General features: G+C 40.6%; 5 protein-coding genes across 5 annotated transcripts; all 5 read right to left on the reverse strand.

Annotated features, from left to right (window-relative positions):
* Positions 1 to 863: 863 nt before the first annotated feature.
* On the reverse strand, positions 864 to 1904 carry EAF02_010436 (uncharacterized protein; the record flags this gene model as incomplete). The annotated part of the gene is made up of 1 exon (XM_038906484.1): positions 864 to 1904. The coding sequence occupies one exon, from the start codon at positions 1902 to 1904 to the stop codon at positions 864 to 866; it is 1041 nt and encodes a 346-aa protein (XP_038753748.1).
* A 980-nt stretch (positions 1905 to 2884) lies between these two features.
* EAF02_010437 (uncharacterized protein) lies at positions 2885 to 3367 on the reverse strand (the record flags this gene model as incomplete). Its single annotated transcript, XM_038906485.1, has 1 exon — positions 2885 to 3367. One exon carries the CDS (start codon positions 3365 to 3367, stop codon positions 2885 to 2887), a length of 483 nt encoding a protein of 160 aa, XP_038753749.1.
* Positions 3368 to 4319: 952 nt separating this feature from the next.
* On the reverse strand, positions 4320 to 4991 carry EAF02_010438 (uncharacterized protein; the record flags this gene model as incomplete). The annotated part of the gene is made up of 1 exon (XM_038906486.1): positions 4320 to 4991. One exon carries the CDS (start codon positions 4989 to 4991, stop codon positions 4320 to 4322), a length of 672 nt encoding a protein of 223 aa, XP_038753750.1.
* Positions 4992 to 6315: 1324 nt separating this feature from the next.
* Positions 6316 to 7098, reverse strand: EAF02_010439 (uncharacterized protein; the record flags this gene model as incomplete). Its single annotated transcript, XM_038906487.1, has 1 exon — positions 6316 to 7098. One exon carries the CDS (start codon positions 7096 to 7098, stop codon positions 6316 to 6318), a length of 783 nt encoding a protein of 260 aa, XP_038753751.1.
* Positions 7099 to 12844: 5746 nt separating this feature from the next.
* Positions 12845 to 13586, reverse strand: EAF02_010440 (uncharacterized protein; the record flags this gene model as incomplete). Its single annotated transcript, XM_038906488.1, has 3 exons — positions 12845 to 12978; positions 13097 to 13236; positions 13378 to 13586. 3 exons carry the CDS (start codon positions 13584 to 13586, stop codon positions 12845 to 12847), a joined length of 483 nt encoding a protein of 160 aa, XP_038753752.1.
* Between the last annotated feature and the right edge of the window lie 1349 nt (positions 13587 to 14935).

Raw genomic sequence — 14935 nt, forward strand, 5'->3', positions numbered from 1 at the left:
AGGCCGGCACAATTTGCAAGAAGAGGAAAAACGCTCTCGTCTTTCTATCTCCCCACACGCGTAGACCATAAAACGTGTCGTGCAAAATCCCCTTTTCTCTGTGCAAGTCGGAAGCTTGGAAATTCTGATACAATCCTCGTTCCCACAAGTGACATTTATTACATTGGCAATTTATTATTGGTATGCTGGTTGGCTCTGGTTTTAGGTCCTCGGGTCGTCATTGAACACATGTGCTGCAGTCAGTTTCATAAATAGGGTGAGACATTTGGTAGCATCCGCAGTCGTAGACTGTGTAGGTTATCTTACACTTTGGACAAGTCGGCAATCCTACATCGCGTCCAACCAAGGAACAGTTATAGTTGATGATGTTAGGCATACCGGTTTCAATAATGTAGTGTGACAGAGTTGGGCATTCAAGTTGGGTATTCAAGATAGGTATGTTTCAAAAGATTTGTGATATTTGAAAGCAACGAAAGTAAAATTGTATTGTTGATAGAAAACAGAAGAAGAAGAAAAATCCCAAAACCAGCATGCCTCAACCCATATAACCCTCTTTCCAGACTCCAAGTGACTCCCAAATAAAAAGAAACATATTCGATAATGATTCAGTTAATACCATACATAGTATGATTGTGTAGTGTAGACTCACACTATGATACCAATTCCCCCAAGGTAGAGTCATCCCCCCTCAAACGAAACTTTGACAGTGACTATAGATTAGTAATGTTTTTCTAGAGCATATGGAGTCATCAAGGAACTCACCAAGAAGTGTATCCCACAAGCAGTAATTTGAACTCCACTGAAAACGCCCACTCGTCTAAGTACGTTCTATCGCTCGACGACTATCTGCCATGGCGGCTTGATCATCGCGTCGATTTTCTATGCTCCCTCGGGCGTACGTTTTCTCGGGGTAAGGTTGATTCATAAGGGGCAGCGTCCTCGGTACTTATTCTGTCGGCCGCCCTACTGAAACGGGCTTCTTCTCGTTTCCGTTCGTTCCGCCAATCTGCGTATCTTTGTGGATTTTCCTCTAGTATCAATGGTTGCAGTGACTGATCCCAAGCTCGTGGTATCACATAACCAGGGACAGGGACATAGTGGGGATTTGGCTGCCTCTGCGGATATCCCCCCGCATATCCATAACCTCCATAGGTTGATGTTGTAGATTCATGGGTCGATGTCATCACCGGTGTATGAGCGTATTTGGTCTTCGACTCACGTTCTCGTGGATATGTATATTGATGGTCATGATGTGGCGGTAGCGTTGGTCCTCGTTGTATTGTTACTGTTGGTCTCTTGAAAGTAGCGTCCCGGACTTTGGGATAATCAGGGTTTAGTTGCCTGTGGCTCTCTGGCTGAAAGGATTGAGAGTTAGAAAAATCTGGTACTATTTTCTGTGAAATCAACTCTTTTCGCTTTTTTCGACGTTCTTCGTGGTCTGAGTAATTCTCACAAACCATGCCATCTGGATTTTCATTGTGAGGTACGAGTAGTAGCTCTGGTTGACTGCTGCGATATTTGCTCTTGCTAGAATGGCACCCTTCGCACCAGTGTCTTGATTTTTTGACCTTCAAGTATGCACATTTGTAGATGATGATCACAGTTGCACATTTTCGGCAATTTGGAAGCCCAGAGGTCTCCACACATTCCTTCTTTCCGCAAGTAGTCGATTTTATATAGCTCTCGATCTTTGGTTTTGTAGTTGGCTCCGGGTGTTCGTCACTGGGCAGATACTGATGACATGTCCAGCAGCTACCTCTTACCCTAATATTGGGAACATCAGGGCAGGTAAATTGGATACACCCACAAAGATAGATCCAGTACTGTAATATACATGTTTTGCATTCTGGCAAATACACGTCGCAGCCAGGATAATTTTCGTCGGGCCAGTTCTTAAGAGACATGACCATTGAATATTGAGTGGTGGTGTATTATCAAGAAATATGTAGTGTAAACGATTCGAAGTTTGAGAGAGAGAAGTGTGTTGTCAGTATGAAGAGAATTTAAAGAAAAAAGAGAGTCCAGGGTAAGCTGAACCTTTTATCAGGATTCAGTATCCACCATATTGACTCTAAGATAATGCCAAATTCTCTTATGAATCAAAAACACAATTCATAATGACTCCGTAACTATCATATGAGTGACTGGCTCTACTACACAACCAGTGGCGATGTTTTAATAGTGATTGAAACATGCTCGAAGGAAGTTGACGTAGTATTGGAATTTAATGGTTGCGTCAAATGAGATGTAGGGTCTCTCCTATTTTTACCGAGGAAAGGTGTCCAACAAGCATAAACTCAACTTTTCGTAAGATTGATAAGTTCAAGGGGAGCAAATTACTGTTCAATCTTCAGCGACGTCTTTATTTTCATATTCACTGTCTGCCAAGACCGCTTGAACTGTCATCGCCGCTTAATTGTATGGTATATGTTCATTCACTTTATCGAAACGTGACGCATTTGAACATAATTGAAAAAATTGAGATACGTAGAAAACTTCCTCCAAAAACACCTGTAAGACTACTTCCTCAAATCTGCCCCAAAATCCAAAAAATATTAATATCATCCATCCTCCAACTAACTAAAATTGTTCAAAAGCCCCAACTGGCCGAATTATGCTAATCATCGTCAGCACTCTTCATTTGGTAAGAGTGAATAAGCATACCTTTTTCGACTCAAAATTCTACCTGCAATATCTAGTGTCTGCGCTCACTTCTCTTCTCGCATTCTTTTGCAATGCCGATGAGCGCTTCATCAGACAAATGCGTGTAGGGAAGTCGTCGATCTGATGTTCCCACCGCATATCTAGTGGCTTGCTCACTTCTTGAGTGATTATTGTCTGAGGAACTTGTGCGTAACATCGCCCGTCTGTCAGCTTCCCTTTTTTATCCATCAACTTCCTTCCTCTGTCTATCAGCTTCCAATATCAAATCCTCATATTCGCGTATCTGTCTTTCCAGTACCTGGAGTCTATGCCTCCTCTTCTGTCTACGAGCGTTCGCAGCTGCACGTTTTAACCTATCTTCTTCTTCCTGTTCACGTGCCCATTCCTTCCTATCTTCTTCTTTCTGTTCACGTGCCCATTTCTTCCATTTCTCATAACGTCGACGATCTCCCTCTGTTCCTTCATGAACCAGCCTCTCTTTCTCTGATCCTGTTAGAGATGTTGTTTCAGACAAGTTCGTGGTAGAATTTGTATCTGACCACCGCGAAGTTACGTCGCTCTGTGGCGCCGTGGTAGCGTATCGGGCTGTATGCTGCCTATATGAAGGAGAAATATAGGAAGTTGTAGGAAGTTGTGACGCCTGAGGAGTGAAATCTTGGAGCCGATGGCGGTTATCCTGGTGGCGGTAGTTGTTGTACGACATCTTCGGAATTTATGTATGCTTGTTGTTATTTGATGATACTGTACACTTTTGATGTCTCGTATGAAGTCTGCAGATAGACTTGAATTATTGATGTAAAGGAAAAGAAGAAAATCCCCAAACCGGCGACCCTGAATCCTTATAACCAACTCTAGACTACAAGTGACTGCTGGATAATAACAAAAATTCCAATGATCCAATGAAAATGACACTCATGCAGAAATAATACAGAACGAATCAGTCGAAGCCTAGTAAGACTTTGCTTTTAACAGTCATGGCATAGTAAGAACTCAACTCAGAAATGGAGTCATTTCCTTTCTAAAAAAAAACTTTAACAGTGATTGTACATCAGTGATCTAATTTGGGGCGTAATGTTTGTGTTTTCTGATAATTCAATTATGATATATTCACAACTATGGGTACAGAAGGTAATCGCACACGTGCGACACCTGGTAGAAGATTTACTGTATAAGACATCTTAAGTATTCACCACAAAAGCCTGGCATATCTAGACGATAGAAGAATAAAGTGTTAAGTTTCAAAAAGACATAATATTGTAAAGCACGAGAAGTAAAGTTGCATTGTACAGCAAACTAAATGAAAAAAAAGAATCGAACCAGCGAGTACGAATTCTTATGGATTTATTCAGGTTCTGAAATGACTCCAAGCTATAAAACCCCTGCCTGTGAATTTAAAAGGTACCAATCTTGAGCCAACCATCTTAAACATGGGTTTGCACTCTGTAGTGATATCCCTTGAAGTTAACACCGCCTGAATACACTCTTCCAACCCCCCCCCCCCCGAAATAAGAAATAACCAAAGAAGCGGACAAATCCCCAAACCGCGTCATTCTATACTGCATATCTATATCCTAAGAAAGATCCCTAGAAGAGTTGAAACTTAGCCACGAATCCAAACGTACATTGAGCAACCACCGCTTAAAGTGTAGAAAAACTTACCAAGCTATGCATATCCCACAAGCAACTAACCACGCGAATCTCGAACCCTCTGCCACTCCCAGTGAACTTCCTTCTCTTGATCTCCCACGAGGTCTAACCTCTGGTCTATCAACCGGTCGATTACAATCTCGCTCCACTCGTCTTTGATAATCCAATTTTTCCTTCTCGGCGTTATATTTACGTTGATCTCTGGTCTCCCGCTCTCTTCTCTTCTCTCCAGGTTCCTTCCTTCGCTCTCCATCTTTCTTTATCTCTTCATATTGAACTCCCCTTCTGGCAGATCTTGTCCGATCTTCCTGTTCGGGATTCCCTTGTGATTTTTTGCCCTCTGAGCCGTGAAAGGTGCTATTTCCACGAGCATGCAGATTAACGGACGGATATGTCTGGGCACGAGGAGGCGGCCTTGGAGGTGTTGGTGAAGGCGCACGTGAGTCTTGGGTTGGTCCTATTGGCGGTTTCGGAAGAGGCGAAGAGGAGCGCTGGAATCGCCTCTGGGGCTGGGGTGGGTAAGTTCTACGGGTATCGTGTTGTGGATCACGGGAAGAGGTGTTGGGCGTTGGTGGTGAAAACAGATTTGAAGGAGAGTAGCCAGATGCTTGGGTAGTCTGCGGTCGGTAATCATTGTAGTGTTCGTTCTGGGAGATGAAGCGTGAGGAATAGTAAACCATTTTGTTTGAATGGAAGTTTGATTATTGTTGTTTACTTAGTTCAAAGATCGAAAGATGCAAAGTGTTTTCAAAAAAAATCTCGTATTGGTAATGTAATAAAAAGTAAGAAAGAATCTCAATTTAGGAATTTCAATCCTGTGAGGTATATCTGCTCGAACCCTTCAGGATGATTCCCAACTAAGACTCAAGAGATCCTTGTCTATGAATCTAACAACCTATCCCATTTTGAGTCGACAGATACAACTGTACTTTGCAGTCATATATATGATATTTCTCTTAGGATAGAGTCATGCCAGAATCCAAATACCATCAAACCCGAAACCGAAAAGCATATGACAAAAGAAACCAAAGAAACCTCCAAATTGTGTCATCGAACACCACATACCATGATAGCCTCCTCACGTCTGATACCCCTCAAAACCTCTATTTCCAATGAACACCTTTCCTCACGCTCGTTTCTCCAGAAGAATTCTTTCCATAACGGCGTTCACTGGCTTTGCCTTGGGGACGATCTTTTTCCTCATCGACCATTCCATTGACTCGAGCTTCTGCATATCGACGTTCCTGTTTCTTTCGCTGTTCATATTTCTCGCGCTCTATTTTTTTCGTTCTGTTTACGGATAGCCCCTCTTTGTTCTTCGCTAACTGTGCTTTGACGTTGTCGTTGTTGCTGCGGATTATCGTATTGGGAATCCATAGTGGTTTTCGAGTAATGAGACATATTGAAATAGTAGTATCTGAATAGTAGTTGTTGATTTAGTTCAAAGATCAAAATGTGATGTGAATGGTTTTAAAGCTCTCGTATTGGTAATGTAAAGAAGAAGTGAAAAAGAAACTCCAAATCGAAAATGTGAATCCTTTTGAACACATTTCTCTGAGTGACTCCCAGATAAACTAAAAATACATGTTCCATAATGATTCAACTTATGAGTCTGCACTTGACAAACACTCACCTGATATTGAATATAGGAAGCCTCGTCTTTCTCTAACCCAAAACCCCAGTTCCCGCAAAACCACCAAAGAACTCCCCAAGATCTCTCCTTAAGTTCCATGTCGAGCTTTCCCCAAATTCCTCGAATGACAAATAAAAAATAACTCCCAAAACCCCTATCTAAACTCCGCAACCAACTCCCCCATTCCCTAATACTACCAACACCACAGAATATCCTAGAATAAGGTAATATTAGCAATCCATCCACAATAGTCCGTAAGACATGCCATCTACATGCATGGCTGACTTATACTCAATAAACATACCAAGCAACACGACCTTGACAAGACTCATGTCAAAGCAGTCAACTACACCCAGCGTCCCACCCCCTCGCTATTTTCTGTACGTCCGAGTGGTATTTCGCGCGATTTCCGCAAGCTGAGCATCAGTATAATGGCGATATGGATTATTTGACGATCTCGAGGAAGTCGATGATGACGAAACTCTACCATAAGTGGATGGTATATCACTTTGGGGTCTTTGGGCCCTTTTATTTCGCTCGTGATTTTCTACAAACTTAAGATGTCGTTTAGCTTCTTCCTTTTCCCGAGCCTCGTTCTCACTTCTTCTTCGGGCGTTCTTTTCCAAAATTCGTTGTTCCTCATCAAGAACTGCTTGTGTATCTGCACATTCTTCACTGCAGAATTCGTCCCTATCACGACGAACAATATGTGGCATATGTTTCCGCGGGTTTCTTTGAGCATAAAGATCCGCTTCCTCCCGACATTTTTGCCTAGGGCCCATTTTTATATGAGTACATTTCTTGTAGAAATAAGCACAGTCTTCGCAATCTGGACATTGTTTTTCTTCTTTCCCATTCCATAGGCATTTATCTTTACGGTCTCTAATGACGACTCTTTCACAGCCATGCTTTTTTTGCTTGTAGAAAATTTTGGGTCTTGTGGTTGGTTTGGGTTCGGGTTTGGAGGGGTCGTCGGAAATAGGATAAATTCTGCATGATTTGCTGAGGGGATCGTTGTCGAAATCAGGGAGAGTCATTCGGACACAGCCGCAGTTGTAGATTGTAAAGATTATTTCACAATGATCGCACTCCTCCAATGCCGTGTTGTAGCTATGCCAAGATCTGTTCCAGAAAATTCGAGTTAGGGGTAGCATGGCTGCTTGATGTTAATGATTGTTGTGAATTTAGATAGATGCCTCTTGAGAAAAATGTAAATGATATGAAGTTTCCTGAATAGATGCGTAATGCCAGTGATAGAGAAACGAAAAGGGAAAGGTTAAGGAAAAGCTTTTTCAAACCTGCGAATCTCGATCCATTTATTCCCATCAAAATACCAGTGACTCCAATGAAAATCTCGTATGAATCAATTATATCCTATTTATGAATCATCAGTCTACAGTCATCGATAGGATACGTTTGAATGATAGAAAACACTCATGTGTCCTCATTCCATCGCAAAAAGAAGAAAACTAAAGAAACCTCCAAGTTGTTTCATGTCCTACCCTATCCCACCGTACTCCGCACCACATACTCTACAAAGCCTCGATATGATACATACTATGGAAAGTCTTAGGAATATTCAAAAAGATAACTCGCCGATGGGGTATACCACTCAACTATTTCATGATTATATATATACCAAGTGATATACCTCCTACAGGTATCTCAGTCTCATCAAACGATAATCTCTATCTGAGTTTTGCTCCATCCATTATCCATACAATCGTTCCCTCATTCTTCTCTCAGTCTAATACCAGACATACTCGTCGGTAGATAGTCGCTCTTCCAGGGGTCGACCTTTGTCGCTTATATTCCAGCAAGTACTAGATTATTCGTAGTCTGCGATGACTTTTCATTCTCAGAACCTTGCCCCCTATTTCTATGAGCGCGGGCTTCGCGTCTGCGCTTGCAGTCAGATGTTCTTCCCCCGTTTTTTCTATCCTTCTTCCCGTTGCTCTTCCTTCTCGGCCTATTTTATTTCTTCAAAGGTTAATTCTTTCTTATGCTCTTCATCTCTTCGGTCTTCATCTTCTATCTTCCTCTCTTTTCGTTCTTGTCAAAATATCCAGGCCCATTGTTCATTTATCCCTCTTCCTGCTGCTTAATCATGAATACATGCTCTGCCGCCAGATTGATACTGTTATTTATTGCTTTGAAGTCTGGGTATTAAAACGTGCTGGGGTCTGAAGGCGCGCTGTGATATTGTTTCGAGGGTGCATTAGGGCATAAAAGTTAGATATATTTGCTCCCTCATCCAATATATGGCCTCAAGTTCCAAACAACCGACCCATTTAAGAGCCAAGCACCATTTCTCGGATCGCTTCTCAATGCTCACGAGGTGATCTTCCCCAATACAAGATTATTCCACTCATACGCAAGAAACCAACAAGTTCTACACCAAGCCTCCACTCAAAAACAATATGGAATAGATTCATAAACACCTAGAATACCTTTCGTTACAGTAGCAGACGAGCTAAACGTTTTCTCGTCGCCCCTTCGATTCCACATGATCACCAACCTTCGTTTTGTGAATGAGTCCAGAGTTTTCAATATGATACGTGGTATGCACTATGCAATATCTGGTATGTAATATCATGCTCAGCGACGAAGTCACTCCCAAGAACAGATGAAATTCTGTAATTATTAAGTTTCTTATGATCTCCACAACGGGCAGAGTTCTATATGTATATTACTTGATATGGTACCGACGAATTTCTTCTCTAGAAAAGTAGTTGATTGACAGAAAGTAGATATTGAGCACAACGTCCTGTGAGCGGTGATGTTTAGATATTCGGTTTGAATATATGTATGTATCAGGACTACAACATCACCCCGTACTATTGATTCCAGTTCCGAGATACAAATTAGGAGTATCCTCCCTTCTCTGAAGATTTTGTGATGACGAGTAATAGTGATACAGATTTTCTGAATAAACTTATGAGAATCATCCTTTTCTGGGCAAGATAGACCGTAAACAGAAAGCAGCAACGACAAGTAACCTCGCAGAAGTAAACTCATAAATGAATTGACAATTAACTCTCATGATATCAGGGTCCACTAGACCTTCATCACTTTGCTATGTACAAACAAAATGAACATAACTTTATACCCAAAGATCTTCATATCAACACCCTCCTCCTTCACTCACTTCCCATTGAATCGTCGAACCAACATCCATCCGAATAACATAAAAAAACCAAAGACATAAGATTTTCGAATCTACCTACCTATCAAACTCACATACCATCAAACAATTGATCAACCATATCAAGATACTCACCGGGAGTAATCTCATTTCCCACCCCCACCACTCACACGTATACGCCACAACAACCCCTCCATGCCAATACCTACCCAAACCCAATCCCCAATCCCGAGTCGATTCGATTCAGTTCAATTCAAGCTCAATTCAATCCAACTCAACCCCTCAACAAAACAAATCCAAATTAGGGCACTTGCCCTTCCGCTCACTTACTCCACTCAGCCAACTACTATCCCATCCCTATCCCTACCAATCTCATCGCATTCTCAACTCACCCACCCATCCCTCATCCACATTCGGGCCGCTCCAACCCTACCCCCGCCATTTTCTCAAGTTACCCCTCTTCTTTGCCAGGTCGTGATCTCAATCCCAATTCCAATCCCGATTTCCTAACAATCACACCATGGTAAGCATACCTAACCATAAATCTCCCCTCTCCCTCTCAAGACAACCCCCCATTCCCCACACGGAAAAAATGCCACATCACCAATCTACAACTCAACTTACTACGTACATATCTAGTCTCTTCTTCCACTATTGGATCATTTGACGATGTTCTTACCAATACCTTACTGTACCTCACAATACCTCACAATACCTTACCAATACCTTACCACATCAAAAACCACATCCACCCCCCTCCCAAAAAATCACGAGATAAGGGCAAGAACCCTTCTTTCCATTTCCCCTCCATCGCATCCCCTCCCTCAATTCCATTCCAAATCCCCTCGATCTCCATACATATCCATTTTCATGTCCATGTCCATTTCCATTTCCAGAACCACCTAATCCATACCCCCTATCTTCTCTAGCTTACACTCTACTCCGTACTTCCAACAACCACAAAATCGCATACCTAACCCACCCATCAAATACCATGATGAGTAAGTTCCTCCTAGTAACCCAGTAATAGTAACCTACCTACCTACCCAGGGAAATCTTGGATTAACTTTATTAACTTTCCCTCTATTTTATTTTATTTTCCTTTGGTGTGTCCCACCATACCATACCATACATACCATATCTAACTAACAGACGATGACCATTGCCAGATTAGATTTGGGTAGGTAGGTAGATTGGGTGGAGTGGAGCTAATAAGTATCGACCTAGTATTTGATTGATTGATTGATTGATTGATGCGGCGGGGTAGGTTCACCAGTTGGCGTGGATAGAATGAATAATAGAGCATAGCTCGCATAGATAAAGTATCAATGATTATCATACGGTACCGGTACCATATCATCGCACCAGTACACTAAAAGTACCTAGGTATGCATGCATCATAATCATAGATATCGTAGAAAGCATCCGGAGATCAAGATCTCCAGACTTCGTATATAAGATTACATACAGAGGTGAAGAAGAGGCAAATTCGAATCTCGAATCTCGAGATTTATCTTTTCTATATTACGATATTATGGTTGTGTTTATGTAACCTTCGCACATAGACAAAAAATATTCTTCTACGATATTTGTATATACCTACCTAGATAGTTGTATATCGTATGCCAAGCAGCGAAATGGTCGATCGGAATCACATGCAAAAGGTAGGAGTGAGCTAGTATCCCCTAGAGTGCGGGCAAATGGCGCCCATTGTGGTCCGTGCAATATACCTTGTATGAAGAAATATGATTGGTTAGATTGGCTTTTGTAATGCTTTTTTAATCACTCTGTTTATAAAAAGGAATCTTGATTTCAAATCATGGTTTTCTAAAAAGATTAAGAGAAGGAAGATTAGAAATTAATCTATATTATTTTCTTCAAAGTTTCAAAGTAGAAATAATATCAAAAATATTTTATATTAACGATTGAATATGAATATGTGATTAATTCCAAGTATCCTGATGTTCTGATTGGTCACTAAGATACCTGTTAAGCGAGGGCGCCGAATGTCCGCACTCTAGGGGATAACGCATTTATTTTCTCTCTCTCGATTCTATTGATTGGATTGGATTGCTTACGCAAATTACCTATTTACTTACATACAGAAAAGAGGCTAAATACGTATTGAAGAGGGTGAAAAGCTTGATTGTATTTCTATGAAAGGTTGAAGCTATTTAAGGTGCTAGAAAGCTAGTAAAACCACGCTAGAAGGGGCTGTAGTATTCACTCTATTATCTCATACCTATGGATTTACCTATTCTCCTACTACCTGCTCATTCATAGCTAATTACTAATTACCTACTTACTATAAGTTTAGTCTCTACTCTAGAGTTATCATTTCAATCTATTAACAATTCAAGCGTTATAATCACAGAAATCTATATCTAGCACGTCTAAATACCTACTAGGAAGGTAGATCTATCATATCTACAATATCTATAATATCTAGCTAGTACTTTGTATGATATTGTATAGAGATAGGTAGGTATTTGTTTATATATGTATATTTGATCGATAGATATCTAGTAGATATAATATATTTGTTTATACTATTTATACTATTTATATCATTCTGTAATATATATAGATTAAATAGATAAAGTTGAATATATATTATAAGATATCGAGGTCATATAAATAAACACCTATCTATCTAGTAATAAGTAAAAGTATCTAGAACTAGTAAGTACCTATCTACATATAGGTATCTATATATACTCAATATATATATATCTATACCCACTACCTCTCCCAACCACCCACCCATCATCTCATACAGCAAACTCACACCATAATTTCAGATTTCAGATTTCCGATTTCCATTCACCGTTGATAGATACCCCGTAGTTCATCGCTACACTACCGGTATCTAGATGATACAGTATCTACGAGTACCTATAATCTACTAGTACCTACCTACCTACCTAGATACTAGATAATTAGTACATGAATATGAATAGATGATAGATGTCAGAATGAGTCACTCACTCACTCACTCACTCACTTACTATATTATTTACTCATGCGCTACGAAGAACGGCTGTACGATGTACGTTTTGAAGTTGGTTAGTGGTCGGTCGGTTGTGTTGTGGTGGAGTTTAGATGAGGATTGTGGTGATTGGAGTGGAGGATGGGATGGGGATGGGATGGGATGGGATGGGATGGAGAGTAATATAGATGTGAATGTGAATGTGGATGTGGGATGGGATTGGTTGGTGTGGGAAGAATTGAATTGAATAGATTGGTGAAATGGATGACACGCATGTTGGTATTTAGGTATTTAGGTATCTCTCAAGGAAAGGTAAGGGGGATGAAAAATGGGATGATGGGTATCTATTGAATGGAATATTGATATTGATATATATTGATATTGGTTGAGGTTTTCTGATGTACGAAGTATTACTCCATTGAGAGTTCAAGGGATGCAGCTGGAGGTGTTTGACGAACAAAAATTGCTTCTAAAGGGGGACGGATGGTCGGGTTTGATATGGACTAGGTACCTAGGTAGGTAGGTACTCTCGAGGTACTGATGGGTAGAGAATCCAATTCCAAATTTTATTTTAGATATTCAGCTGTAACACATGTAAAGTGGCTAAAGAAGAGATCTGTGTAATCTTTATGTGTTCTCGAATGATTCCAATTCGTTGGGGTGATATGTGTACAAATTTCGGAGGTGAGCCATGATATACTTGAGTAGATGGGCTCGAGGTGGTTAGGAAGAATTCTATCATGTTGTATCGTCTGATGAATCGGTGTTATTTTGTGCTGCACCATTGAATCAAGAATTGGATATCAAAAACAGATTGAATAATACGTGATGATTCTGAGGAACCGGGCAATACCGATACCTCGTAAGTTGTATCATACGCCCTGTTGTATTTCTTCAAGGCTGTTCCAATGGCGGTGGACTTTCAGATCAAGGATCGATTGGTTATCGAGGTGCAGAATTGTGGCACTAGCATTTATCAACTTATAATGTTTGGAGCTTGAGCTTGAGAGTGGAGTACCGGTATCAGAGCTGATGAGTTGGTGATATGTCAATGATGTGAAATGTTCAGCTGGAAGGTAAAATGCCCATTTTGGTATAAGTATTGGGGTTGAAATAGGGGAACTTTTTCTCGAATAAGTGTCCATGAAGAAGTAAGAACTACTTTGGATTCTCACCGGTACGTAAACTATGACTGACTGGTGATGCAACTCAGGTCAGACCAAGGATAGAAATCCCCAAAATATGCTTTGCCTACCTATTGCCATGTCACCCAAGTCCAAGAATAAATAAATCTCTTACCCAGGGGCTTGGTTATCCATGACTATACCTAGCGTGTTTGAAATGGTACCGTGTGTGATTCGATGTAATGATGAAATGTCAAGTCTCACCGTGACTGTGCCAGTCGTAAAGGTCTTGACTCCTCGGGCATTTGGCGTCGGTCGAGTCATAGCAAGTCTCAACTTTCTTTTAGTGATGGATTCAAAAAATAAGGAAGAATAATGTGGCATGACAAAGTTAAATTTGATTTATTCCTTTTTTGATAGGAGTAACAGAGGAGGATGTTATAATTGTATTATTATGGGGGTAAGCCCCCAAACCCCCATAGCTCGCTGCGCTCGAAATGTTGAAGATATAAAAGTATTTCCTCTTCACATACATACATACCTAGCTAGTCTGCCCCCACGGCAGTGGCTCCCAGAGGGCCAGCGGAGCGTCATTCAATTGATTCTTCATGCAGAGATACCAGAGGTTTTGATGAAAGAACAGTATAACATAAGGTCGGGGTCACTCATAAGGTTATGTCGAAGTGTACCACTAGGTAGATAGCTGTTAAGGATATATTTACAGTTGAATGTCGAGAATGTATCTTCCTTTGAAAAACGGTCTAGTTAATGATTCCTTCCATAAAGAGACAAACCATACGTACAAATCAGAGCCAACCAAGTCTATCTTTTACCCAGTATAATCGATTCACCAGCCAATTGAAATGAACGTACATATTTCCACTTCACATTGTCTTCCCAATCTTCTTTAACATAATATGGAACTTTCATTGTAGAGATCAGTACAATCATAATCTATGTCTATGTCAACCTTTATACTTTGTTAAGAAGGATATAAGGATATATAGCTGAGGACTAGGTAGTATATGAAGGATTCAAAGAAAACCACAAATAAATTCCTCCAGTCAATAGGCAGCTACGTCCTTCAATCGCCCACTCACTAGGTACCTAGTAGTGTAGATATTCTGTTGGCTGGACCTACACCCAATTTCACCATTTCACCATTTCACCTGTGTACTGTGATAATTCGTCCGTACAAACAAAGCCTTAGCAAACCTCTAGAGGCAAAAGCATCATTCATTTTGATGATTTTGGAGGGAACAGTACCTACCGCCCTAGTAGATATTATATGTATTGGTCGATATTTCACTAGTTAATTTTTAGTTTTCCTCATACCATTCATATGAGCCTTATATCCAAGGCATCTATTCACACATTCACATTTTCCCTTAGTGCCCCAGACCAGCTAGAAAAAAAAGTTAAGCATTTACCAACTAGCCGAGCCACCATCGAAGATATCAGGATTTCTCTCGAAACAATTTTTCTACCACCAACAATTTCAAGACAACTTGAAAATACCTCCCAAAATCCAAAAATACTATCCCAGCAGCACATCTTCTATTCTTTAGAAGAACGACTGCAGCAGGAATAGTCTCCTCGATAGCTTTCTTAAACTATCGACCTTTCACCAGAATTGTACAGTTATAGTTCTTCAGACTGTAACGAATACAAATTCTCCCATCCATTCACCCACACGAAAAGAGAGGGCGAATCTCCAGATATTCGCACTTTTT

Source organism: Botrytis sinoallii (genome assembly GCF_014898435.1).
Source record: "Botrytis sinoallii strain Bc 23 chromosome Unknown BSIN_025, whole genome shotgun sequence".
Lineage (NCBI taxonomy): Eukaryota > Fungi > Ascomycota > Leotiomycetes > Helotiales > Sclerotiniaceae > Botrytis > Botrytis sinoallii.